Consider the following 27,323-nt stretch of genomic DNA (forward strand, 5'->3'; position numbering starts at 1 on the left):
CATGTTTAAATGTCTTACTCACCTCGGCTGCAGTGAAGGAGAGACCGCATGTTTTCGTTGCAGGCCGTGTCAGTGGCACTGTATTGTCCTCAAAGCGGGCAAAAAAGTTATTTAGTCTGCCTGGGAGCAAGACATCCTGGTCCGTGACTGGGCTGGGTTTCTTCCTGTAGTCCGTGATTGACTGTAGACCCTGCCACATGCCTCTTGTGTCTGAGCCGTTGAATTGAGATTCTACTTTGTCTCTGTACTGGCGCTTAGCTTGTTTGATAGCCTTGCGGAGGGAATAGCTGCACTGTTTGTATTCGGTCATGTTACCAGACACCTTGCCCTGATTAAAAGCAGTGGTTCGCGCTTTCAGTTTCACACGAATGCTGCCATCAATCCACGGTTTCTGGTTAGGGAATGTTTTAATCGTTGCTATGGGAACGACATCTTCAACGCACGTTCTAATGAACTCGCACACCGAATCAGTGTATTCGTCAATGTTGTTATCTGACGCAATACGAAACATCTCCCAGTCCACGTGATGGAAGCAGTCTTGGAGTGTGGAGTCAGCTTGGTCGGACCAGCGTTGGACAGACCTCAGCGTGGGAGCCTCTTGTTTTAGTTTCTGTCTGTAGGCAGGGATCAACAAAATGGAGTCGTGGTCAGCTTTTCCGAAAGGGGGGCGGGGCAGGGCCTTATATGCGTCGCGGAAGTTAGAGTAACAATGGTCCAAGGTCTTTCCTCCCCTGGTTGCGCAATCGATATGCTGATAAAATTTGGGGAGTCTTGTTTTCAGATTAGCCTTGTTAAAATCCCCAGCTACAATGAATGCAGCCTCCGGATAAATTGTTTCCAGTTTGCAGAGAGTTAAATAAAGTTCGTTCAGAGCCATCGATGTGTCTGCTTGGGGGGGGATATATACGGCTGTGATTATAATCGAAGAGAATTCTCTTGGTAGATAATGCGGTCTACATTTGATTGTGAGGAATTCTAAATCAGGTGAACAGAAGGATTTGAGTTCCTGTATGTTTCTTTCATCGCACCATGTCACGTTAGTCATAAGGCATACGCCCCCGCCCCTCTTTTTACCAGAAAGATGTTTTTTCCTGTCTGCGCGATGCGTGGAGAAACCTGTTGGCTGCACCGCTTCGGATTGCGTCTCTCCAGTAAGCCACGTTTCCGTGAAGCAAAGAACGTTACAGTCTCTGATGTCCCTCTGGAATGCTACCCTTGCTCGGATTTCATCAACCTTGTTGTCAAGAGACTGGACATTGGCAAGAAGAATGCTAGGGAGTGGTGCGCGCTGTGCCCGTCTCCGGAGTCTGACCAGAAGACCGCCTCGTTTCCCTCTCTTTCGGAGTCGTTTTTTTGGGTCGCTGCATAGGATCCACTCCGTTGTCCTGTTTGTAAGGCAGAACACAGGATCCGCGTCGCGAAAAACATATTCTTGGTCGTACTGATGGTGAGTTGATGCTGATCTTATATTCAGTAGTTCTTCTCGACTGTATGTAATGAAACCTAAGATGACCTGGGGTACTAATGTAAGAAATAACACGTAAAAAAACAAAAAACTGCATAGTTTCCTAGGAACGCGAAGCGAGGCGGCCATCTCTGTCGGCGCCGGCACAAGCAGCTAATGTGTTGTGCACTGAAGTCCCACCCATCCATCCCTCCTAGCTTTTACAAACGGAACGTTTAAGCCTATATATCTAAGCCTATATATCTTCCAGAGCGGCCGTCTGTGTGTGCGTCCATCTGCCTCCTGCTGAGAGGGCACGGTCACACGCAAACACACGTATACACATCCTCTACATCCTACTCACTCAGCTTGCTTTGATAATCCATCGCATGGTGCCATGCTGCTGAGTTAGAGGAAACAAGGATTAATAAAGACCATATGTTCGTTTTTTTGTGCAAATAGTTTTCAAGAATGTTGTTCTGAATTATTTGAAGTGAAACATAGTGAAGGATTCTGATTGTCATCTGCAGTCTATACATTCATTGTAGCCTTCACCCAAAACTCCACAATCCATGATTTGACTATTTGATTTGTAGATCCTGCTGTGTGCCTGTGTAAATGTAGGGCAGGCTCCTTAATGTCTCTGGGAGAGGGAAATAGAACATCAGTGGCTGTTTGCTTTCAGCTCTGACCTCGGCCCCCAACACTCAACATGGGTATTTCTCATTCATACAGCCACATACCACAACAATTCTGTGCTCATTTGAAACAGAAAAAATGAAAAAATGAACCCAATCCATGAGGGCACTTATGTAACACTGAAGAAGAAATGTGAAGAGCTAATGAATTTGGTTTAAAAAGTCATTAAGTAATGTGGACTTCTCAAACAGAGATTCATATCACCCATTTACAAAACATGAATGCCCTCGAATAACTCACTAAACTCACATATGGGTTTACACGAATAGATGATGTTTTTAAGATTATGTTTACATAATATCACGTTTAATATAAAAAACTATGTATAAAATGAGCTCCACAAACAAAAAACAAAAATCCAGTCCACTTTCAAAGACATAGATATAATGACGTTCCCAATCTCTTACATAACCTTTAGCATACAATGTGAAATGATAGAAAGTAACATTCAAATGTAATGTCATGATTGTCATTTTAGAAACAGGGGCCTACTATTACTCAAAACTATTACTCAAATACATTTACAGTATTTCTCTAAAATCGATGTGCTAGTAATCTGTTGCAGACGAATACGTTACAAAACTACCATAAACCTATATTTTTAATACTTCCGTCTAAAATGTATTTATCTACGAGAAGATAAGATCTTATGAGAAGATATAAGTTCTTATGAGAAGATAAGATCTTATCTTTATTGAAGTATAATCACATTTTCTCTTAGATACACTGATTTCAAGTGATTCATCGATCCCATTTCTGCAGTTTGTTAATTTGTGGTTTCTAATGTAAGGACTTTGCTGATTGATTGAGAAAATAGAAGCAGTTCCTTCTGACGATCAGGGCTACAAAGGGTGAGCTCTTCTATGGAACGGCTAGGCTATATTGGTGGTCTTAAGAAAACAAAGAACAAACAAGGCAGCAGACCCCAAACTTGAGTAACGTTTCTCATTCAGTCGTCGTGCCATCCAACAATATCCACTACTTAATCATTGTCATGTGATATAACTGTTGTTCCACAGTGAGTAACAGCATGGTATGCAACCAGGATCTACAAGCATTCAGTGGTAATAGACCATCACTTTCACCCGCAGAAAGTGGCCAGCTGAATTGGCTTTTGCCAAGTTCCTGCGACTCCTGATACACATCCATAATTCAACCCAGTGGAGATCGGCGCACACACACACACTCAAAGGCACTGTGTTTAGTCTTCCGGCCTGATTAATGGATAAAAAGTCTCATTCGGTGGCTGGAAATCTGACTGCGGATCAATTCATTTCTCAGTATAATGTCTTTGTATGTAATTAATACCTCTTTAGAAATCTATTTATTTCTGCCAACACCAAAAAGAAATCAATACTTCACTTTAACTGACCTTAAAGTGGGTTAAAAGCCCAGTGAGTGGTTGAGGTAATGAGTCAGGTTAATCGTGAGAGGTTAAAGGTGGGGTATTTTTTCTCCAGCTAACAGGACATCAGATATCAACGGGTTACTGACCCGGGTCTTCATGGAGACACAGAGAGGATTACACCAGCTAACCTCTGCTAAATGTTGACTGTGTTTCGGACAGGGGCGAGGAGTTAGGGGCGCCACCCATCACTCAGAGGCCCTGGCCGGCTCTACGTCCTCTCTCCCTGGCCTGTCCTGCTCAGGCGAGCCTGCGGCTGAAGCCTACTCTCAGAGCAATACATGCGCTCACCGGGGAACAATTAACGCAGCCAGCACTAGTCTGAATCACTCTATCAATTAGGAGCCACTGAGTATATCATCACATACACTACTGCAGAGGCAGGCCTGGCCGTTGGGTCGGGGTGTGTCTTTTAGGAGTAGTGGGGGAGGAGAAGAGAGAGAAGGTGGGAGGGATTAAATAAACAACCAGGGAGTCGGGCTACAGTCAGACTGGCTGCTGGACTAATCTGTGAGGGCGGCGGTAATTAGGAGTCCCCTGAGGAACTTGTAGCGGAGCGCGGCCGATGTGTGAACATGACGCTGGCTGGCAGGCAGAGAGGCACCCCCACACGCCTCCTCACAGGGTTAAATCAATATTTTCAATCTCTCAGGATCAATCCGGCATCTGAACACAAAGAAAAACCTGTTAGCGGCGACCAATATGTGTAAATGAAAAGCCCAACTTTGTGGCCCTGATGTGGTCTGCCTCTCCTTCTCCTGTGTGCTTCTCTTTAACTCACACAGGCTGAAAGTAAAAACCTTATCTCTTAAAGTTGTGAGGGAATTCTATCCTTTTCCAACAGAGAAATCGCACACAATCCTCTCTGTCAAGGCTGTAACAGTCTGACAGCTCCAATCAGTCTAGAAGAGATAGCTGCCTGTGATACAGACCAAACACGATAGTAAATGATAGTAAACGTGCCCAATGTGATCATTTCTCTGCTGTTGAGATATGAATATAGAAGTCTTCTAAGTGCAGCTCCTTTGTCTGCTTCTCTGCGATAAACACTGCAGTATTGGCAAGGCTAGCATATATCCTACCTGATCTTCATGATCCTCTTCACAAACAGACTTACAGTTTGTACATTTGAGAATCCTATGGGCTTTACCTTGGTCATACAATCACAGGCTTCAACATCTGCTGCCAACATTAAATGACAGGCTTTAGGAGCACTGGTTGAAAAATATAGAGATACAGTACAGATTCCATTCTTACGGATTCCATTTTAGACAATCTGGACGTTCTCTTCCTAAAATGATCTGCTGCCATTGTTGCAACCCCTATTACCAGTCTGTTCAACCTCTCTTTCGTATCGTCTGAAATTCCTAAAGATTGGAAAGCGGCCACAGTCATCCCCTTCAGGGATCTTACAGACCTATATCCATCCTGCCCTGCCTTCCTAAAGTCTTCGAAAGCCAAGTGAACAAACAGATCACCGACCATTTAGAATCCCACCGTACCTTCTCCGCTATGCAATCTGGTTTCCGAGCTGGTCACGGTTGCAACTCAGCCACGCTCAAGATCCTAAACGATATCATAACTGCCATCGATAAAAGACAGTACTGTGCAGCCGTCTTCATTGACCTGGCCAAGGCTTTCGACTCTGTCAATCACCGCATTCTTATCGGCAGACTCAACAGCCTTGGTTTCTCTAATGACTCAAATCGGAGGGCCTGTTGTCTGGACCTCTGGCAGTCTCTATTGGGGTGCCACAGGGTTCAATTCTCGGGCCGACTCTTTTCTATGTATATATCAATGATTTCGCTCTTGCTGCGCGGGTGATTCTTTGAACCACCTCTATGCAGACGACACCATTCTGTATACGTCTGGCCCTTCTTTGGACACTGTTTTAACAAACCTCCAAACCTTCTATTGTGTTAAGAGGTTCAATGCCATACAACACTCCTTCCATGGCCTCCAACTGCTCTTAAATGCTAGTAAAATGAAATGCATGCTCTTCAACCGATCGCTGCCCGCACCCGCCCGCCCGACTAGCATCACTACTCTGGACGGTTCTGACTTAGAATATGTGGACAACTATAAATACCTAGGTGTCTGGCTAGACTGTAAACTCTCCTTCCAGAGTCATATTAAGCATCTCCAATCTAAAATTAAGTCTAGAATCGCCTTCCTTTTTCGCAACAAAGCCTCCTTCACTCATGCTGCCAAACATACCCTCGTAAAACGGACTATCCTACCGATCCTTGACTTCCACGATGTCATTTACAAAATAGCCTCCAACACTCTACTCAGCAAATTGGATGCAGTCTATCACAGTGCCATCCGTTTTGTCACCAAAGCCCCATATACTACCCACCACTGCAACCTGTATGCTCTCGTTGGCTGGTCCTCACTACATATTCGTCGCCAAACCCACTGGCTCCGGGTCATCTATAAGTCTTTGATAGATAAAGCTCCACCTTATCTCATCTCACTGGTCACCATAGCAACACCCACCCGTAGCAAGCGCTCCAGCAGGTATATTTCACTGGTTATCCCCAAAGCCAACACCTCCTTTGGCCGTCTTTCCTTCCAGTTCTCTGCTGCCAATTACTGGAACGAATTGCAAAAATCACTGAAGTTGAAGACTTATAACTCCCTCACTATCTTTAAGCGTCAGCTGTCAGAGCAGCTTACCGATTGCTGCAGCTGTACACAGCCCATCTGTAAATAGCCCATCCAACCAACTACCTACCTCATCCCCATATTTGATTTTGTTTTTCAGCTCTTTTGCACACCAGTATATCTACTTGCACATCCTCATTTGCACATCTATCACTCCAGTGTAAATACCTAAATTGGCCTATTAGTTGCCTTACCTCCTTACTTCATTTGCACACACTGTATACAGATTTTTCTATTGTGTAATTGACTGTACATTTGTTCATCCCATGTGAAACTGTGTTGTTTTTGTCGCACAGCTTTGCTTTATCTTGGCCAGGTCGCAGTTGTAAATGAGAACTTGTTCTCAACTGGCCTACCTGGTTAAATAAAGGTGAAATAAATAAAAATTATTACACAATTGATTACACAGAATGGTTTTATCATTGTAGAATGGTTAGTCTCATCAGTAGAATGGGTTTCATAAATATAAAATGGTGCCATCATCAGTGTTAAACTGATGCTGTACATGAATGGAGAGCATAAGACACTGTATCTTTAAGAAGTCCAGAGTTCCAGCATTTTACTCAAACAAAAGCAGCCAATTGGGAGCGTGCAACCTGAAACCAGCCCAGCTCTATAGAGACTCACACAGGCTTCCCTGCTGGGACACACCCCATAAAGTCCCTGACACACACAGGCAGCAGAATATTCCCTACTAACCTAACCCTGCTCTCACATGCAAACCTTTCCTGATAAAACATTGAGCAAACCTCACTATGGTCAAATCACAACTGAGCACACTGTAACCCTCTCTCTTCCCTGCAGGTCAGGAGTTACATGGCACCTTAAGAAAGCGCTCTTTCTTCTCTTGTTAGAACAGGATGGAACTTGAAAACACGATTGTGTCCTTTACATGGGAAAAACAAACATTGTATTTTGTACAATCATTTAAGGATAAAAACAGCCTCAGTGTTGATCATTTTAGGACAGAGGTCCATGCTTGTTGTGTGTACGCTTGTGCGTGTGTGCGTGTGCGTGTGCGTGTGTGTGTGTGTGTGTGTGTGTGTGTGTGTGTGTGTGTTTAGCCTACATGCATGTATGTGTGTCTGCTTTGTCTGTGTATAAATGTGTCTGGGTTCTCACAGTCTCTAAGAAAGCCATCTGAGATTCCATGGTACATTCCATTCTGATGAGGAGCCTGTGTCTGGACATTGATAAACCAACTGAGGTCCTGACCTATAAAATACAAACTGAGACTGCTGTTCATACCAGCCACTGTATGCTGATGGATTTACATAATATACCGAAAAGTCCCTAAATGCCACTAAACAAATCCAGCGGAAAGAGATTTACAAGAATTTTCCTTCATCCAACCCTGACATATGGATACACCAAAAGCATCCTCAATATTCAAAAACGTTGCACACAATCTCAAATCAAATCAAAATCAAATCTCCGTTCCTATTGCTCCGTCTACGAGCAAGCCGTCTCTTTAGCACTATTTAAGCGCCTGCCAATAGCATCCCGTCACTCACTGGTCAACAAATAACAACAACAAGAGTCCAGGGCCCATTGTTCTGCCTGAGCAGCCAAGCGTGGTGCAATCCCCCAACAGCCTGAGGCTGGTTAACGCAGCAGGCAGGCAGGCAGGCAGGAGACAGGAATCTAAGACAAGTGCCAACATGCCATGCCTGGTCACACCTCACACACAGGGTCACTTCAATATCAACACAGGTCGACACTGGGGTCTACATGCTGGGGAGACCCCTACTAAAAATAACAGTACTGATCATCAAAAAAGCTGAGAATCTAGATTAAAATCCCTTCTAATGTAAATTGATTACATTACGATTACATAAGTGATATGAAATCCAGTTGTAAATATAACCAGACCTGTTTCTATCACCTGTACTCCTACTCTTCGAGCTGGGCCTATTGACCGAGCACACGTCTCTCTCTTCATTGCCACAGGCACAAAACAACAACAGGTGCAGGCAAGCAGCAGCAGGATTGTCAGTGTTGAGCTTGGTTTAAAGTGACAGCACAAAGAGCACATATAAAAGGTACCCTCCTCGAATTTTAGAGGCTGAAATGTCATGTGAGTCTCGTTATACTGCAACAGTCTCCCTTTGAAAATCCGACAGAATTTTAAGGAGCAGACAATTGGAAGCATTGTTCCTGAGAATAAACTAAATATACTGTAGTGAGTGGGGCAGGGCAGACGACAAACAAACAGAGAGAGAGCAGAAACTGACTGACCCAGAATGACTACATAACTTTGGTGTGTCAACCTATGAACTCATGACCTTTACATCCTTTACATTATTCAACACAACCCCCTGCTAGTCTCACAATGCCAACATCCAGCCCGTCCAGACTGAACTCCGATTACACTTCAAGGGTTCCTCTTATCAGGAGAAAAATATAATATAATTGGAATTTTTCCTTTATGTGTGTAAAAACACAGCAGTGCTCCATTGCCACAATGGCTCAGGAACAAAGAGGGGATTATTGTGGAGGTGTCTGATGCCTCTCCGTCCTGAAGTTCCGCACACTCCAATCTGTGTGAATGCAGGTGACTCAGGGAGCCTGAGCTGATCCCAGAATTCCTCATTATCCGCCCAGCGGGGGATCTCAGGTCCGCTCGCTGTCTCTGGAAGCACTGCAGGGCCGGCAAAGCGGGCCCCAGAGGAGCACAGAGCTGGGCCATCGGGGGTGAGCCAGGTCTGCTCATTATGCCTAACTCATCCTTGGCATCCCTGCAAACCAAGTGCCACTTAGTGCCCGTAGGAGAGGCATGGGTCGGCCCACTGATGAGATGACAGAGCACACAGCATAGCAGTAATGGGAAAGCTTTGTTTCAAAAGACAAGAAGGACCAAGACATACGTGGACTGTATGTGGACTGATAGTGTCCCCAATCTCCAGAATCGCATGTAAAGCCCTGTCTTACCTGTACCTTAGTCATCAAGCTGAAATGACAGAAAGCAGTAAACATTTTCCACCTCTAAACTCAACAGATACAGTGTAGTGATTGGCCAGGCCCAGATAGGGCCCAATCAGACAGCCTCCAAGAGCAGAGCACAGATGGTCGTTTCACACATCATAATCATTACTGTTGACACGGCTTCACTGCTCCAACACAAACATATTGTGATATTTAGACTGGTTTATGATAGCTGTGCCAGTGCTTTATCTACATTGATGCAAAGTGGAATATTTTGCTGCGGTATGTAACACACACACCAGAGTTAAACAGCTCTGCAATGGAACACATGAATTAGATACAGCCATCCTTTGAAGGTGATGAGCGTAAAATACAAGAAATGTGACTATAGGCAACACCTGGGAAAATTGAATGAATTCAGATTTTCTTTGGCAGCAGTAAAATGGGAAAGATTCACTCACTTGTATTGCAAGGCTAGCGCGTAAATGCAAATACACAGTGAATACATTCATAATGTGGGGCATGTCATTTCATGCGTCAACCCCATTTCTGGGCTGAGTTAAATAGAGGCTTGCACAGCAGGTGAATTATGTAAGTAAGCAGCAGTGTTGGGGGCTTGGGGCCACAGCCACTTTCTCACTGTGCTTTTCATGATCCTCTCATCAGCCAGCCCAGGGCCAGGCTCTGCCTACCATGCAGCTGTGCTGTTGTTCACCCCAGTCACAATTAACCTCTGAGACTGGGCACGGCGCCAGCCCCGATGAGACTCAGGGCACCAGAAAGCTCTTCAGGTAAACACCGCCACGATAGGCTAAGAAGCCGAAATTAGACATTGTTTTGAACCATGAGGCAGTTGCTATAGAGACTGTTGCTAATTAACTGCACTCGGTCCGGGGGCACCAAAGGGCTTAAGGGCACTCAGGACGATTCCTCTTGTGATGAGCTTTATGCACGGTACCCAAGTACTATCCCCAGGGTCTCTCATCACCAAAATACCTGCGTCTCCACCCCCCACCTGTCACAGATGCCATGAGAGGGGCGGTGGTGGTCTGTCTGTCTGTCCATCAGGACCAAACCCTGTGAACCAGGATTACAAAGCTGTGTGAGGGGAGATGCTCTATGGTTGGCAGGGCCCGGCTCGCCCTCTTAAAACACAAATCACTGTGGCGTTTCAGACCAATCAATGCCCTCCATCAGCACTGAGGACCACTTCATGGCTTTCTCATCATCTCTGGTGGCATTCTGAAGTGATGCCCTGTGAGCTAGAGCACCTCACTAATGGAAATCTGTAGCATGCAGGGAGAAACAGACACATATCTAACATCATAAACAAAACGCTTCAGTTTTTCTCGGGGAAATGCAACAGGTCGGAATGTCTAAAGATGAGGCTCTTGCTGGTAAATCTGCTTTGACGGGGGCTACCTCTAGAGATATCCCCTTTGTTCTCTGTTTTTTAAAGAATGACACCGTCATCATACAGATATCCCAACAATTCATGATTGGTGAGAAAGGAAGGAAGGTGTGAGATTCCTGAGGGAGATGGAAGAGGCTGTGTTGTGAGATTCCTCTTGGCTCTCCAGTCAGACACAGTGTCTCCTGTGAGACAACATTGCCTCATTGAGAGCTGCATCTTTCCACAGTTTACAACACCACTGACTACATCCATAGCAGACTACCCTCTAAAAATGGGCCTTCTTCCAATAATAATACTAATACAATTTCAATGTTTGATAATTATTACATTTTTGTGCAAATAGTATTTCTTAATAAAACAATAACATTTGTGAGTTCAATTATTTTGGTAAAATTGCTTGAAGGTAAGATGTTTGATATTTCTTACTATTTCCTTAATTACACAGTCATAATACGTAAACAAACACTATACCCATGTTTTTAAAAATCAAAACAGTCCCAATAAAAAGGCAGCCTATTTTCCATACTGGGCAGTGCTACAGTCCTCTTAATGGCTCAGTGAGTATGAGTGGGGTCACAGTTCACGCTATGATGGGTTTGGCACTAGGACCCAGCAACAGCTGCAGGGTTGAACAGAACAGCTAGCCTTGCCCCCAGAAAAAGCCCACAAACACACTGAGACCAGTTCCAATCTGCTCCCCTCCCCACCCTCCCGCCTCAAAGTCCCACCAAACTTTGTGTTAGTTAGGCACTGAAAGACCACGTCCCCCCTCCTCCCTAGCCCCCTGAAAATAACAAAAACAAATCTTCCTCTACACACTGTCTTTCAAAAGCTCTTTCACACAGCTGAACACTGGCTCTCGACCCAGTCTGTTTCCAAGGCACAACAAACAACCTTGTATAGAGCTTTCATGTGCAGCATGTAAGCTTGTTGTCTTCACATCTTTGGATCCGTTGGCCATTGTGCTGCAGAAAAGCAATTGAATTGTGCAGCATGAAAATTAAGAGAGAGTGTTACTCACATAATACACTGTCCATTAACACATCCCCTGATAAACTTCAGTGGTAAGCATTATTTCAATACAAGGATCATCCCACTAGATTTACACACCTACGCATGTTGCCTCCAGAACAGCCTGACTTCTTTGGGGCATGATGAGCTGTGATGTTCAATTGTTGCTCAATCGGACGTGCTACCTGTCCCAGACCTGTTGTTTTCTCTCTAGAGACAGCAGGAGCGGTAGAGATACTCCTAATGATCGGCTATGAAAAGCCAACTGACATTTACTCCTGAGGTGCTGACTTGCTGCACCCTCGACAACTACTGTGATTATTATTATTTGACCATGCTGGTCATTTAAGAGCATTTGAACATCTTTGCCATGTTCTGTTATAATCTCCACCTGGCACAGCCAGAAGAGGACTGGCCACCCCTCATAGCCTGGTTCCTCTCTAGGTTTCTTCCTAGGTGCTTCTACACCTGCATTGCTTGCTGTTTGGGGTTTTAGGCTGGGTTTCTGTACAGCACTTTGAGATATCAGCTGATGTAAGAAGGGCTATATAAATACATTTGATTTGATTTGTTATCAAGGGACCTTGAAAACATTCCCTACACCAGTACACCACTACCACCAGCCTATACTGTTGACACAAGGCAAATTCGCTTAGGTCACTTGTTTTGCACATTCTAATGTTCAATCGGACAGTAACTGAATGCCTTGATGCCAGTCTGCCTGCTATATATAGCAAGCCACGGCCAAGTGACTCTGTCTGTAGGAGCGAACCATTTCTGTGAACGACGTACCTAATAAACTTGCCACTGAGTGTATATTTCAGTCAATATTTCACCGTGATGGGCTGACATCTCTGGCTCAGGGCACAGTGAAAGGCCAGTCCGGGGACACAGTGGATTATGCTGGTGAGTATATACAGTGGGGCAAAAAAGTATTTAGTCAGCCACCAATTGTGCAAGTTCTCCCACTTAAAAAGATGAGAGAGGCCTGTAATTTTCATCATAGGTACACTTCAACTATGACAGACAAAATGAGAAAAAAAATCCAGAAAATCACATTGTAGGATTTTTAATGAATTTATTTGCAAATTATGGTGGAAAATAAGTATTGGGTCTCCTACAAACAAGCAAGATTTCTGGCTCTCACAGACCTGTAACTTCTTCTTTAAGAGGCTCGTCTGTCCTCCACTCGTTGCCTGTATTAATGGCACCTGTTTGAACTTGTTATCAGTATAAAAGACACCTGTCCACAACCTCAAACAGTCACACTCCAAACTCCACTATGGCCAAGACCAAAGAGCTGTCAAAGGACACCAGAAACAAAATTGTAGACCTGTACCAGGCTGGGAAGACTGAATCTGCAATAGGTAAGCAGCTTGGTTTGAAGAAATCAACTGTGGGAGCAATTATTAGGAAATGGAAGACATACAAGACCACTGATAATCTCCCTCGATCTGGGGCTCCACGCAAGATCTCACCCGTGGGGTCAAAATGAACACAAGAACGGTGAGCAAAAATCCCAGAACCCCACGGGGGGACCTAGTGAATGACCTGCAGAGAGCTGGGACCAAAGTAACAAAGCCTACCATCAGTAACACACTACGCCGCCAGGGACTCAAATCCTGCAGTGCCAGACGTGTCCCCCTGCTTAAGCCCGTACATGTCCAGGCCCGTCTGAAGTTTGCTAGAGAGCATTTGGATGATCCAGAAGAAGATTGGGAGAATGTCATATGGTCAGATGAAACCAAAATATAACTTTTGGTAAAAACTCAACTCGTCGTGTTTGGAGGACAAAGAATGCTGAGTTGCATCCAAAGAACACCATACCTACTGTGAAGCATGGGGGTGGAAACATCATGCTTTGGGGCTGTTTTTCTACAAAGGGACCAGGACGACTGATCCGTGTAAAGGAAAGAATGAATGGGGCCATGTATCGTGAGATTTTGAGTGAAAACCTCCTTCCATCAGCAAGGGCATTGAAGATGAAACGTGGCTGGGTCTTTCAGCATGACAATGATCCCAAACACACTGCCCGGCAACGAAGGAGTGGCTTCGTAAGAAGCATTTCAAGGTCCTGGAGTGGCCAAGCCAGATCTCAACCCCATAGAAAATCTTTGGAGGGAGTTGAAAGTCCGTGTTGCCCAGCAACAGCCCCAAAACATCACTGCTCTAGAGGAGATCTGCATGGAGGAATGGGGCCAAAATACCAGCAACAGTGTGTGAAAACCTTGTGAAAACTTACAGAAAACGTTTGACCTCTGTCATTGCCAACAAAGGGTATATAACAAAGTATTGAGATAAACTTTTGTTATTGACCAAATACTTATTTTCCACCATAATTTGCAAATAAATTCATTAAAAATCCTACAATGTGATTTTCTGGATTTTTTTTCTCTCATTTTGTCTGTCATAGTTGAAGTGTACCTATGATGAAAATTACAGGCCTCTCTCATCTTTTTAAGTGGGAGAACTTGCACAATTGGTGGCTGACTATATACTTTTTTGCCCCACTGTATGCAAGCGGATACCCAGCACATCAAGCATGGTTGACCTCCGCTCAATCCCCTTGATCCCAGGCAGGTCAAGTTACATTCAATACCACCAATAACACAACCACTGACAGAATAGCTGTAGACACCACTCTGCATGGCACTTCCCTTTACACAGCACTGGAAACAAACAAAGCAGAGGACAATGGATTTTTATGAAAATGAATAACCTTGAATCGGTTATTATCATATTATTTATGCATTAGCAGAGCCAGCAAAGGCCTATCAATTCTCCCAAGGTTTGCATTTGACACAAAACGTGCTGTTTTATGTTAAATGCTGTTTTGTGGAATTTGAAATGGTAGAAGTGCCTGAGGTATATAACTTGTCTGATGGTGGCCATTTGATCTCTTATCGGAGAGAAGAATGCGTCCAACCAAAAATGAGACTGGCGTGTCCAGTTGTGCACTAGTGAGTCTTGTCCTTGGCGTTAATCATTTAAAACTTGCTAGGCAAACCTATTTGTTATGCTCAGAATGGCACTCCCATTCTGCTTGCGGGAGAGAGGAGGTGGTGCTGAGGTGGTGAGCTGCTTGGTCATGTGGTCTGAAGCCTCTTTGTACCGGCAGCTGAGGGGGCTTCGCTGCAACTCGTAGACTTTACATTTGGTTTGGCCGGAGGGGTCACATGACAGCTGCAAACTAACACCCCGAGGGGCTTTCTGCTTTCACTTGACACTGACAGGCTGTGAGAGAGTCCAACACTGCAGAAAGAAAATATTCCCTCTTTCCATGACATCACCCAGCCAGGAATGGGGGAGGTGGGGGGGGTTGGTGGCAGCCACAGCTGGTGGCAGCCACAGCACCATCTGCCCCTGCCTAATAGTTAATGCTGCTTTACTTATAGACTTCTACTTCTGCAGAGAAGAGACATGAATGTATGGCTACCGCCAAGGAGCCCTTAACAGCCTGCAAGTCCCACAAATGAATTCCTGATTGACATTTTCACTCCCAGTCTATTGTTTCACTTGTACGGTCCCTTTATTAACACTGAATCTCTCTGAAAATCTTCCTCAGTCACTTTGGGCACTTTTTAAGCTCCCATACCAAGATTATTTGAGTGTGAAATGATGATATGCAATTGGTTTTAAAAGTGAAATGTTGTGACTACCATCTTAAAAAATCTACGTAAAAAAAAATAATATATATATATATATATGTATATATAATAACAAAGGAGGGTATCGTCGCTCTTCCTCCCATGTACCAACCCACATCCCTGACCCCATGTACTCACCGTACATCTTTCCCTCGTCAGATAGAATGATCTTCCTGCGCCCACAGGGGGGATAGATGGCCAGCGCCTCCTGAAAGCTCTGCTCGATGTCGGGGCTCCACACCCCCTCGGCGTCATTGTCCAGGGGCTTGTCTGCCGAATCGCTCATCCTCTCCATGTCCTCGGCAGGGCTCTCGCTGCCGCTCCAGCTGCTGGGGTCCATGGTGGTGCTTGGGATCTCCAAGCCGAAGCCTGGAGCACAGTAGGGATAGATCTGGAATTCCCAAATAAACAAACACAAACTATCCGTCACTCTCCACAGCACAGGCATCTGCCTCCAAGACGACAACACACTGCTCATGGCCACTGGTCAATAGTGTGGTGAGCCAAACAAGAGAGGATTCTTGGCCTGGCTATCTACCTATGATGTTAGGATTAGGATGACTGTGGTACAGTTTCACTAGATGCCATGGAAGGGACTGAAGCGTTCCTTCATGCTAGTTTTTGTCCGAAATTTTAAATGGTACTCTTGAAAATACTTCATGTTATCTCCCATTTAAAACAAATGATGTGATGGAGGTCAAGTGCAGCGACTTCATCACAGGATCCATTTTTAGCTTGTTGTAGTAGAATCCCCTCCTTTACTTTCCAAAATAGATAAGCAGGCAAATAAAAAATACAAGACTGCAGACATAAAATATCTAATGAGAACATAACCCTAAAACACATCCAGCGCACCTGGCATCTCCTGCACAGGAGCAGTTGAAGCCTTTTAATACCAGCTGTCAGGACTGTCAAATAGACTCTTAAATCTGGATGAAATTCATGTAGGACAACTGTAGAATGTTTATGAGGCAAAAAGAAATAGAGAAGCCCACTCAAGAAAGGACACAACCATATCTGTACCACTTTAAATTTCAAATGGAAAAAAATATCCCCTGTCCTCTTTGTTCCAGGAAAGAGTCTGTTTTCCACATTGTGAATTCCCTTGACAGAAAATTCCACTGTGAGATTCCTCAATTTTCTTTGCATTTATGCTGTGTAAACAACCTGCTCTGAATTAGATCCCCATTAAAAACTCATTCAAACTGCTAAGCGAAGGAGGAGGAAATCACATTTAAATTCGAGGCAGAAAAGTACCTAAACTGAAAGGGTCCATCTCTCCTCAATCAAAACTATTGTCCACAAAGTAACTCATGAAAGCAATGTAGATTCTTATATATTGCTGTAGACAATGATCTCAGCATGCTGAGTTGAATTTTAACGGTGAAAATCACAACTGGGGAGTTCATTTGGTGGATGTTTTTGTAGCCCTTCACTCTAGCACCCCGCCCCCCCCCCCCCCCCCCACACTTCCCCATCTCCCTCCCTATCTTCCCCTCTCCCTCCCTATCCTCCTCTCCCCTTCCAGACGACCGCTTCCTCTCTAGGCAAGATCCTATTCAAGCTGCACAAGCTGTTGTGAAGTGGGACTAGCAGCATATGTTTCTTCTAGAATGTCGGTTCGTGAGGGGGGAGAGGGGGGGGGGGATGGGAGCAAGCTGTTTGGGAGAAGAAAAAAACCTCCCAGAGAGTGGAGGGAGCGTTTACTGAATTCTGTTTTTGTGAACTGACTGCTGACTCTGCAGAACTTACTCACAGACTGATGAGGGAGGGGAAAAAACGTCCATTTCGACCACTAAATGGCTTGGTCTTTTTCTCCAGCCCTGCTCCCACCACCCAGACTGAATAATAAACTACACCGGTAACCACATGCAGCACGGTCATGATTGTAATACCTGACCTCAAGCAAGATTTTTTCTTTACTAAGTAACGCCTTTGCATTTGTCATTGCCAATGCCATTGCCGTAAGGGATTCTGAAAAATGAGTCTTCTCTGTGATACAGTATTTATTTTTCTTAAATGGCTGGGAACACTCTTTCCAGGGGTTCACCATTCAGAAAGATAGAGAGAAAAAATATATATATATAGAGAGAGAGAGAAAATAGAGAGAGAGAAAAGAGAGAGCGAGAGAGAGAAAGAGAGAGAGAAAGAGAGCGAGAGCTAACGTGAGTGTCTGGACACGTCTGGTTTCCATGCTAGCTCATGATTTCCCTCCAAAAGAGGGAAACAACACTAATATTTGGAGGGGTGTTTAGTGAGTTCATGGCCATGTTCATTCCACAATGGTCTGATGTTTCCCCGCTCTTCTACAGGTGGTTTCCCCTGACGCGCCACACCAGGAAATGAATACTGTTACACTGAAGCGTGCAATGAATTATTGAATCCAACACCCCACCCTGTCCAAAAAAAAAAGCTGCGCTCTCAAACACAACTAGCATTTACCGCTAGGGAAGGGCAGCAGAGAGCCTTGGCCTATCATATTGCTAGATGAAAAGAATAGAGCAGAAAATATTTGAATCTGGGGTATAAAGATCGAGGGGGGTAGGGGTGGAGGGGTAATACATATCATTGAAATGGTATAATAGAACTTGGTTGGCTAATTCATTCATTTTAAGTGGTACTCTAAATTAATTTTGTTAATATAACCACTATAAATAAACCTTTCCTCTCTCCTCCATCCATTGCTGGGGATGGTGGCAAGCCGCATCTGCTGAAGGATTACTCTGAGGGGGGAAACAGCGGTACACACTCCATGCCATGTAATCACAAAGAGCTTCAAAGACTGAGGCAGCAAAGGGGCTCAAGAGTACCTCTCTTGGCCAGTAGAAGCATCCACGTCGTACAGCTGACAGATCTACAGTAAGTCAATGCTATTTAGAAATGCATTTACTTAGTGGCAGTTACATTGTGATATAATCAATGTCCGCATAATTCTATGACATACTGGTGTCATAGAATACACATTTCTCTTGTTATTGGTACGTTTATTGCCACCATTCGCCAAAGTCAATTCAATGGAATAATACATTGTCAAGGGCGTCAAGAAGTTTATTTCCCACCAAGACACCACAGCCAGAAGCACTCTACCGTATGTCCCCTGAATGAATGTCTTTAACCTAACACTGTCATTAGCACGCTGTAGTCTATTAACCTGAACAAGTGTTAGAGAACATCAGATAAATCTATTGAGTTACAACAGCTTAATCACTGGGCATGGCTGAAGTGACTCTGCAGTCATTTGGCTTAGTAATAAATCACCCTACATAATTGACCTCTGTCACTATTCCATAAGGAGCATCTCTCAGGAGAGCACCTCGACAACCAGATGAATTCTGGGTCCAAGCGGATGACCACCTCCTTGAGCATGCTGAGGAAATATGAGGTCAGGTTCACTCAATTAGCCAGAGTTTGATGGGTATGTCTTCATCTTTCAATTACTGATAACCCTTTGTTTCATTGATCTCTCGACATTGACAAGTGAGTCGTTCTTGCCGTTTTGAACAGAGTGAGATCATCAGTGGAGCATAGCACTAGACATTCTTTGCTGAAAGTTTGCACTTTTTTTTTAACGGATAAAACATGTTTTTAAACACAAGACAAATATAGAACACCTTGAATATTCTTCTAATGAACGTCCTCTAAACTATGGTCACTCAGCTGTCTTAATGGAGAAACAAACGCAGGGGCATTGTCACGACTTCCGCCGAGTTTGGCTCCCCTGCCTGTTCGAGCGGTGCTCGGCGGTCGTCGTCACCGTCCTACTAGCCACCATCGATCCCTTTTTCGTTTGTCTGTTGGTTTTGTCTTATTAGTTTCACCTGTGTGTATTTTAGTTTATTGACGTCCTTATTTATAGTAGGTTGTCCCGCCCTTGTTTCGTGCGGGATTGTTTTGGTTTCATGTATTTTAGTTATTACGTATTGTGCTATTTTGCTCCGATATCTCTTAATCCTGTGTTGGATTATTTCACCCGTGTTTTCGGGTTTTCAGTGTTTGTTCCGGAGAATAAAAACTATCGACTCACTGCACCTGCTCTCTGCGCTTGATTCCACCTACCTTGTGAATACGTGACAGAATCCCGCACCACCCATGGAATCAGCAGGAGCAGCCGCGTCTCCTCTCCCATCGATGGAGGAGAGAGTCCTCCACCACACCAGCGTGCTCCATCGGATTGGTTCTGCCATGGACCAAATGATGGAGAGGATGGATCGATGGGAGAGGAGTGGTCTTCCCACATCATCACCAGCACCCCCTTCTCCAGCACCTCCTGTTCCTGTGACCACATCTGGCTCCGGGGCTCTGCGGTTGACGCTCCCACGGGAGTATGACGGAACGGCGGCCGGGTGCCAGGGTTTCCTCCTTCAACTGGAGCTATACCTGGCTACCGTGCGTCCTGCTCCCTCTGGAGAGGAGAGCGTGAGCGCCCTCGTCTCCTGCTTGACTGGGCGAGCCCTCGAGTGGGCCAACGCAGTATGGAATGGCCCGGACTCGGCGAGGGATAATTACCCAGAGTTCACCCGCCGATTCCGAGCTGTTTTTGACCATCCACCGGAGGGTCGGGCGGCGGGAGACGAGGAGCGCTCAGGACTTTGCTCTGGAGTTCAGGACCCTGGCCGCAGGAGCAGGATGGAACGACAGGGCCTTGGTCGACCATTTCAGATGCAGTCTCAGGGAGGACGTCCGCAGGGAGCTGGCATGTCGGGACACCACCTGCACACTGGATGAGCTCATTGACTTGGCTATCCGTCTCGACAATCTGCTGGCTGCTCGCGGGCGTTCGGATCAGGCCCTGTCGTTTCCACTTCCCAGCCCTCCTGCCCCTATCCCTATGGAATTAGGAGGGGCAGCTTCGAGGGAGACCGGAGGAGGAGTGTCCTCCTGTACCAGTTGTGGTCGACGAGGGCACACGTCAGACCGGTGCTGGAGGAACTCGTCTGGGAGTCGGGATGGCAGGCGGAGCACTGCTCGATCACCCCAGGTGAGTAAGCACCAGACTCACTCAGAGCCTCCTGTCGGTCATGTGTATGTTTTGATTTCTTTCCCTGGGTTTTTCCCCTCTCTACAGCATAAGGCGCTAGTCGATTCAGGCGCAGCTGGGAATTTCATGGATCGTGGGCTTGCGTTAAGGCTAGGGATTCCCCTGGTGTTGGTAGATCAACCTTTCCCCGTGCACTCATTAGATAGCCGACCATTAGGGTCAGGAGTGATTAGGGAGGCTACGGTGCCACTGGACATGGTAACGCAGGGGGATCATAAGGAGCAGATTAGTCTGTTCCTTATAGATTCACCTGCGTTTCCGGTGGTGTTGGGGGTTCCCTGGTTAGCTCAACACAACCCGGTGATTTCCTGGCGACAGGGGGCTCTTAAGGGGTGGTCAGAGGAGTGTTCAGGTAGGTGTAGAGGAGTTGCCGTTGGTGCGACTACGGTGGAGAGTCCAGACCAAGTTTCCACCGTGCGCATTCCCTCTGAATATGCCGATTTGGCTATCGCCTTCAGTAAAAAGAAGGCGACCCAATTACCACCTCATCGTCGAGAGGACTGCGTGATAAACCTTCTGGAGAACGCTGCACTTCCTAGGAGTCACGTGTATCCATTGTCCCAGGAGGAGACGGTAGCGATGGAAACATACGTTGCTGAATCACTGAGACAGGGGTACATTCGGCCCTCCGCATCACCCGTCTCCTCGAGCTTCTTTTTTGTGAAGAAGAAGGATGGAGGTCTGCGTCCGTGCATTGATTATAGAGGTCTAAATTCCATCACAGTGGGGTTTAGTTACCCACTACCTCTCATCGCCACGGCGGTGGAATCATTTCACGGGGCGCGCTTCTTCACAAAACTGGACCTGAGGAGCGCGTATAATCTGGTGCGTATCCGGGGAGGGGATGAGTGGAAAACTGCATTCAGTACTACATCTGGTCATTATGAGTACCGCGTCATGCCATACGGGTTGAAGAATGCTCCAGCCGTTTTCCAATCCTTCGTAGACGAGATTCTCCGAGACCTGCTCGGGCAGGGAGTGGTAGTGTACATCGATGACATCTTGATCTATTCTGCCACACGCGCGGCGCATGTGTCTCTGGTGCGTAAGGTACTTGGGCGACTGCTGGAGCATGATCTGTATTGCAAGGCGGAGAAATGTGAGTTTTTCAAACAGTCCGTTTCCTTCCTGGGATATCGTATTTCCACCTCTGGGGTGGTGATGGAGGATAACCGCGTTACCGCCGTGCGTAATTGGCCGACTCCGACCACGGTGAAAGAGGTGCAGCGGTTTTTAGGGTTTGCCAATTACTACCGGAGGTTCATCCGGGGTTTTGGTCAGGTAGCTGCTCCCATCACCTCGCTGCTGAAGGGAGGACCGGTGCGCTTGCGCTGGTCAGCAGAGGCGGGCAGAGCATTCACTCGTTTGAAGGAGCTGTTCACCAATGCACCCGTGTTGGCGCATCCGGACCCCTCTTTAGCGTTCATAGTGGAGGTGGATGCGTCCGAGGCTGGGGTCGGAGCCGTGCTGTCCCAACGCTCGGGCGTGCCACCCAAACTTCGCCCTTGTGCTTTTTTTTCGAGCAAGCTCAGCCCAGCGGAGAGAAACTATGATGTGGGGGACCGGGAGTTGTTAGCTGTAGTCAAGGCTCTGAAGGTGTGGAGACATTGGCTTGAGGGGGCTAAACACCCCTTTCTCATCTGGACTGACCATCGTAATCTCGAGTATATCCGGGCAGCGAAGAGAATGAATCCACGTCAGGCTAGATGGGCCATGTTTTTTACCAGATTCCGGTTTACCCTCTCATACCGGCCCGGCTCCAAAAACACCAAGGCCGACGCGCTGTCCCGCCTCTATGATACCGAGGAGCGGCCCGTTGAGCTAACTCCCATCATTTCACCGTCATGTCTCGTGGCACCGGTGGTATGGGAGGTGGACGCAGAGATAGAGGAGGCCTCACGGTCAGAGCCGGCCCCCCCCAACTGTCCGGTAGGAACCCAGTACGTACCGAGGGGGGTCCGGGACAAGCTGATTCGGTGGGCTCATACTCTCCCCTCCTCGGGTCATCCGGGCATCGAGAGGACAGTGCGGAGTCTGAGAGGGAGATACTGGTGGCCCACGCTAGCTAAAGACGTGAGATTTTATGTCTCCTCCTGCTCCGTGTGTGCTCAGAGCAAGGCTCCTCGGCACTTGCCTAGAGGGAAATTACAACCCCTCCCCGTTCCACAACGGCCGTGGACACACTTATCGGTGGACTTTCTTACCGACCTTCCCCCGTCCCAGGGAAGTACTACAATCCTGGTCGTTGTGGATCGGTTTTCTAAGTCCTGTCGTCTCATCCCGTTGCCCGGTCTCCCTACGGCCCTGCAGACTGCTGAGGCCTTGTTTACCCATGTCTTCCGGCACTATGGGGTGCCTGAGGACATCGTTTCTGATCGGGGTCCCCAATTCACGTCCAGAGTATGGAGGGCGTTTATGGAGAGACTGGGGGTCTCGGTCAGCTTAACCTCAGGTTTTCACCCCGAGAGTAATGGGCAGGTGGAGCGCGTAAATCAAGAGGTGGGCAGGTTTCTGCGGTCCTATTGCCGGGACCGGCCTGGTGAGTGGGCAAGGTATGTTCCCTGGGCTGAACTAGCTCAGAACTCCCTACGCCACTCCTCAACTAACTTGTCTCCTTTTGAGTGTGTGCTAGGTTACCAGCCGGTCCTGGCTCCATGGCATCAGAGCCAGACCGAGGCCCCTGCGGTGGAGGAATGGGTACAGCGCTCCAAGGACACATGGAAAGCCGTTCAGGACTCACTACGGTTAGCGGGCGAACGGCAGAAGAGGAGCGCTGACCAACACCGCAGTGAGGCCCCCGTGTTTGCACCGGGGGACAGGGTCTGGCTCTCGACCCGGAACCTGTCCCTCCGCCTGCCCTGTCGGAAGCTGGGGCCGCAGTGTGTGGGGCCGTTTAAAGTCCTGAGGAGAATAAACGAGGTGTGTTACAGGTTACAACTTCCTAGGTATTACCGTATTAACCCCTCGTTTCATGTGTCTCTCCTCAGGCCGGTGGTGGCTGGTCCCCTGCAAGAAGGTGAGGTGCCTGAGGTCCCTCCGCCCCCCCTGGACATCGAGGGGTCCCCGGCGTACACAGTTCGGGGCATTCTGGATTCGAGACGCCGGGTGGGGGGCCTACAGTACCTCGTGGACTGGGAGGGGTACGGTCCGGAGGAGAGATGCTGGGTTCCGGTGAGGGACATTTTGGACCCTTCTCTCCTGAGTGATTTCCACCGCCTCCACCCGGATCGCCCAGCACCTCGTCCTCCGGGTCGTCCTCGAGGACGGTGGCGGCGCGCTGCGGGGGCCGCGCGTCAGGGGGGGGGTACTGTCACGACTTCCGCCGAGTTTGGCTCCCCTGCCTGTTCGAGCGGTGCTCGGCGGTCGTCGTCACCGTCCTACTAGCCACCATCGATCCCTTTTTCGTTTGTCTGTTGGTTTTGTCTTATTAGTTTCACCTGTGTGTATTTTAGTTTATTGACGTCCTTATTTATAGTAGGTTGTCCCGCCCTTGTTTCGTGCGGGATTGTTTTGGTTTCATGTATTTTAGTTATTACGTATTGTGCTATTTTGCTCCGATATCTCTTAATCCTGTGTTGGATTATTTCACCCGTGTTTTCGGGTTTTCAGTGTTTGTTCCGGAGAATAAAAACTATCGACTCACTGCACCTGCTCTCTGCGCTTGATTCCACCTACCTTGTGAATACGTGACAGGCATGTTTGCAAACAGAAAATAAAACACTTATCTTTCTTGATAGGAGAGAATGGAGGATTTGCTGACTCCCAAGACCTTGACTTTTCATCCCTAAAACACTTACATGACGAACATAAATCATTGCTGTCCCCTATAGACTTGAGTAATGAAAGGCAAGGGAAATACATTTACCAATAGAACATGATGTAGATGAACTGAGCCAAATCCAAATGCAAACCATGCCAAGTGCACTGTGTTGTTAAGAACTCTTTTACAGCAATCAAACAAGTGTGTCTCTAATATTTAGTCTATGTTACACAGCCTTATGTATAAATACACTCATAGGAGAATGTGCCTGGGTGCTTTAGCCATAACAGGTATGCTATGCTGAGCTGGCTGTGTGTTTGGACCGGGAGAGAGACGAGTGTTGTGATTAGTGCAATATGTCTCCAGATGATGCTGAAGTGGTGATGTTTGTCCAGGCCCCAGTGGCAGATGGGAGACAGAGATTAGTCATGCAACAATATACTGTGGCTGGGCTGCTGTTGCTACACCTCGCTCTCAAAGCAGGGAAAGCATTTCAGACATACCCAGAACAAGGACACCATAGGCTACAGACAAATCCTATTCCCACCCAGGGAGAGGTGCTTTCTCACGATCGTACATCACTCAAAACAAAATAGCCCACCAACAAACATGATAATTTCATCTGGTGTGCACTAACGTATCACTATAAGCAGGTGTTTGCTGCACACTTTTCAATACAATTATGGAGCTAGACTGGTAGAGCAACATTGCATTAGCTGCCCTACAGCATGTCTACAAAGTAGAAATATGCTTAATTAAAATGCATTTGGCTGTAATAATGGAACTGTATGGTAGATGGGAGCTTCTCAATCTGGCTCCATTCATATATTTCTGCGTAATAGTACAAAAATGGTGAAACAATACGAACACCTGCAACCTTCAGCAGGTAAAGAGCATTGTGGCTTTTGTGAGTCATTACAGTTAATTGAATGTCTGGAAATATTTCTGTAAAACTCTAATCAAATTCCCAACTCAACTAAGCCCAACTGTTTCAGTCATCAAGACTAATGGACAAGAACACAGACATCAACAAAACCCCACATGAAAAGTATGTGATGACTATAATGCGACCACTTTAAATTAATTTGATTAATTTAATTCCCAAAAATCAAATCAATGATGAAACAACAGTGTGTACTCAAAGTGTGTACTTTTCTCCACACACATTTTCCTATAACCCTCTTCACATACAATGGATGATTTCTTGCATCGTGTCTACTCTAACATAAAATTGGAAATTAGGATTTCCCTTCTCTAAGAGCCTAACACTGTGGATGGCAAATTCTATGCTTTTAAATCTCAGTGGCACGGTCATAAGCCAGGCCTATGTTTATATAATTTTGTACTGATGTGCCTATAATATCATAGTGGAGTTCAATAGCTTTCCTCACTCACCAAAAGGTTGTGTTCATTGTATCTGTGTGTGTGTTCACAGGTTCTCCTGAGGCTGTACCCCTCTCTGAAAAGTCTCCCCAATCATTGCAGCCAGGATGTGCCCCTACACGCCTCTTTCACAACTCACACACACACACACACACACACACACACACACACACACACACACACACACACACACACACACACACACACACACACACACACACACACACACACACACACACACACACACACACACACACACACACACACACACACACACCAACAGTTCAAGGATTGGGGATTTGGATCTGTAAAACAAAATGATGGAAGCTTAACAGGATACACCACGTGACTGTTGTTTGATGGCAGGATTTCTGGTATCTGTTCTGGTTGGATGATAAGGCACTGATGTGTCTCATCCATTATTACACAAGAGAGATAAAGAGGGAGAGAGAGACACAGGGAGAGAAAGAGAGTGAGAGAGAGAGAGAAGGAGGGAGAGAGAGAATGATATAAAAAATAAAGTTAGAAAGCAAGAGAGTGATAGAGCGAATCAGGGCAAAAATCAATTTATCAACATGCATAAACAAAGAAAATGACAACTTATACCTCAGAGAGTTCAGTGATACGGTTGAATGGCGGGAACCTGGTTACTGAAATTTTCCAGGATTTACCGCTCAAAACCACTCCCTTTTCCCGGGATAAATAAGTATGAGAAACTGGTAAATTATAATAAATTATTTATATGAACAGCACGGTTGTAACGAGTGCGCTGAGAGTCAGGAAGCAAGTTCAGGGAGTGAGTGATTTAATCAATAAACGAAACATAATACAAAACAAGAAACACGAACAACGCACAGACATGAAACAGAAACAATGACGCCTGGGGAAGGAACCAAAGGGAGTGACATATATATAGGGAAGATAATCAGGGAGGTGATGGAGTCCAGGTGAGTCTGAAGACGCACAAGTGCGAGTAACGATGGTGACAGGTGTGACCCATAACTAGCAGAGTGGTGACCTAGAGGCCGGAGAGGGAGCACAAGTGACAATGGTGTGAAGTGCAACTGTTAAATTAAATGCGATGCCTAAATCTGGCTTCTCTACGGCCTCTGCATGATGAATCAACGCTGAGGGTGGGGACAGACAGTCCATCTCAGTATGGAGCGCAGTTCACAATGCATGTAGACTTACCATCTCATCATGGTAACTTTTTTTCTTGTGACAGGTAGGCCTACATTTGCTGCAGAATAGTCTATGCTACAGTAATATAAAGACGGAATTGGCGTCTAATTTACCCATCTCCATCTGGCTTTCGGGGGTCAGCTTGTTTTTTAATTGTAAAGATTATATATTTTTTTAATTACAGCTGCAGAGTTTTAAAAAAGCCTATCACTCGAATATCGTTGCTTTAAATCAGTGCACACGCAAGCACTCTCTCGCATTCTGTCTCTCACCATCTATTCCATTTTAGAATAAGGCTGTAACGTAACAAAATATGGAAAACGTCAAGGAGTCTGAATACTTTCCAAAGACACTGTATGTATTGGATAACGGCATTTGGGCTTTTTTACGCTTGGACTCGTTAAATGTCTTTAATGTATGTCTCATCAGGCTCAGGTAGCATCAGGTTGGAATTTTCATGCTGATCAAAGCTCCAATCAAATCCAGACATGCTTTATAATGCTTTCGAATGACACTTCCGGTTTTGGCAGGAAATACCGGGTTTTGTAAACATTTGTAAAATACAGGGGGGGAAAAAATTCAACCCTATTCTGTAATAAAACATGACACAAACAAAGTCCCTAGAGAAGTCAACTGTCTAATCTGGGTGCTTGCCAAAAACTCGCTTACTGGAACTCCAAAGGCAATAGCGCTATCCAAAGATGCAAAGACTCGGCTCACTGCACTAGTAATATAGGATGGACAATTC

General features: G+C 46.1%; 1 protein-coding gene across 7 annotated transcripts in view; it reads right to left on the reverse strand.

The window, feature by feature from the left end:
• The window catches only part of LOC139411440 (TEA domain family member 1b), a 63,726-nt gene that overhangs the window by 22,299 nt on the left and 14,104 nt on the right, over positions 1–27,323 (reverse strand). For all 7 annotated transcript variants that reach the window (XM_071157814.1, XM_071157816.1, XM_071157812.1 and 4 more), the window contains exon 3: positions 15,351–15,603. In XM_071157814.1, the coding sequence (XP_071013915.1) occupies positions 15,351–15,552 (202 nt within the window). In that variant the 5' untranslated portion in view covers positions 15,553–15,603. The remainder of the gene's footprint in view (positions 1–15,350; positions 15,604–27,323) is intronic.

Source organism: Oncorhynchus clarkii, chromosome 6, assembly GCF_045791955.1.
Source record: "Oncorhynchus clarkii lewisi isolate Uvic-CL-2024 chromosome 6, UVic_Ocla_1.0, whole genome shotgun sequence".
Taxonomy (NCBI): domain Eukaryota; kingdom Metazoa; phylum Chordata; class Actinopteri; order Salmoniformes; family Salmonidae; genus Oncorhynchus; species Oncorhynchus clarkii.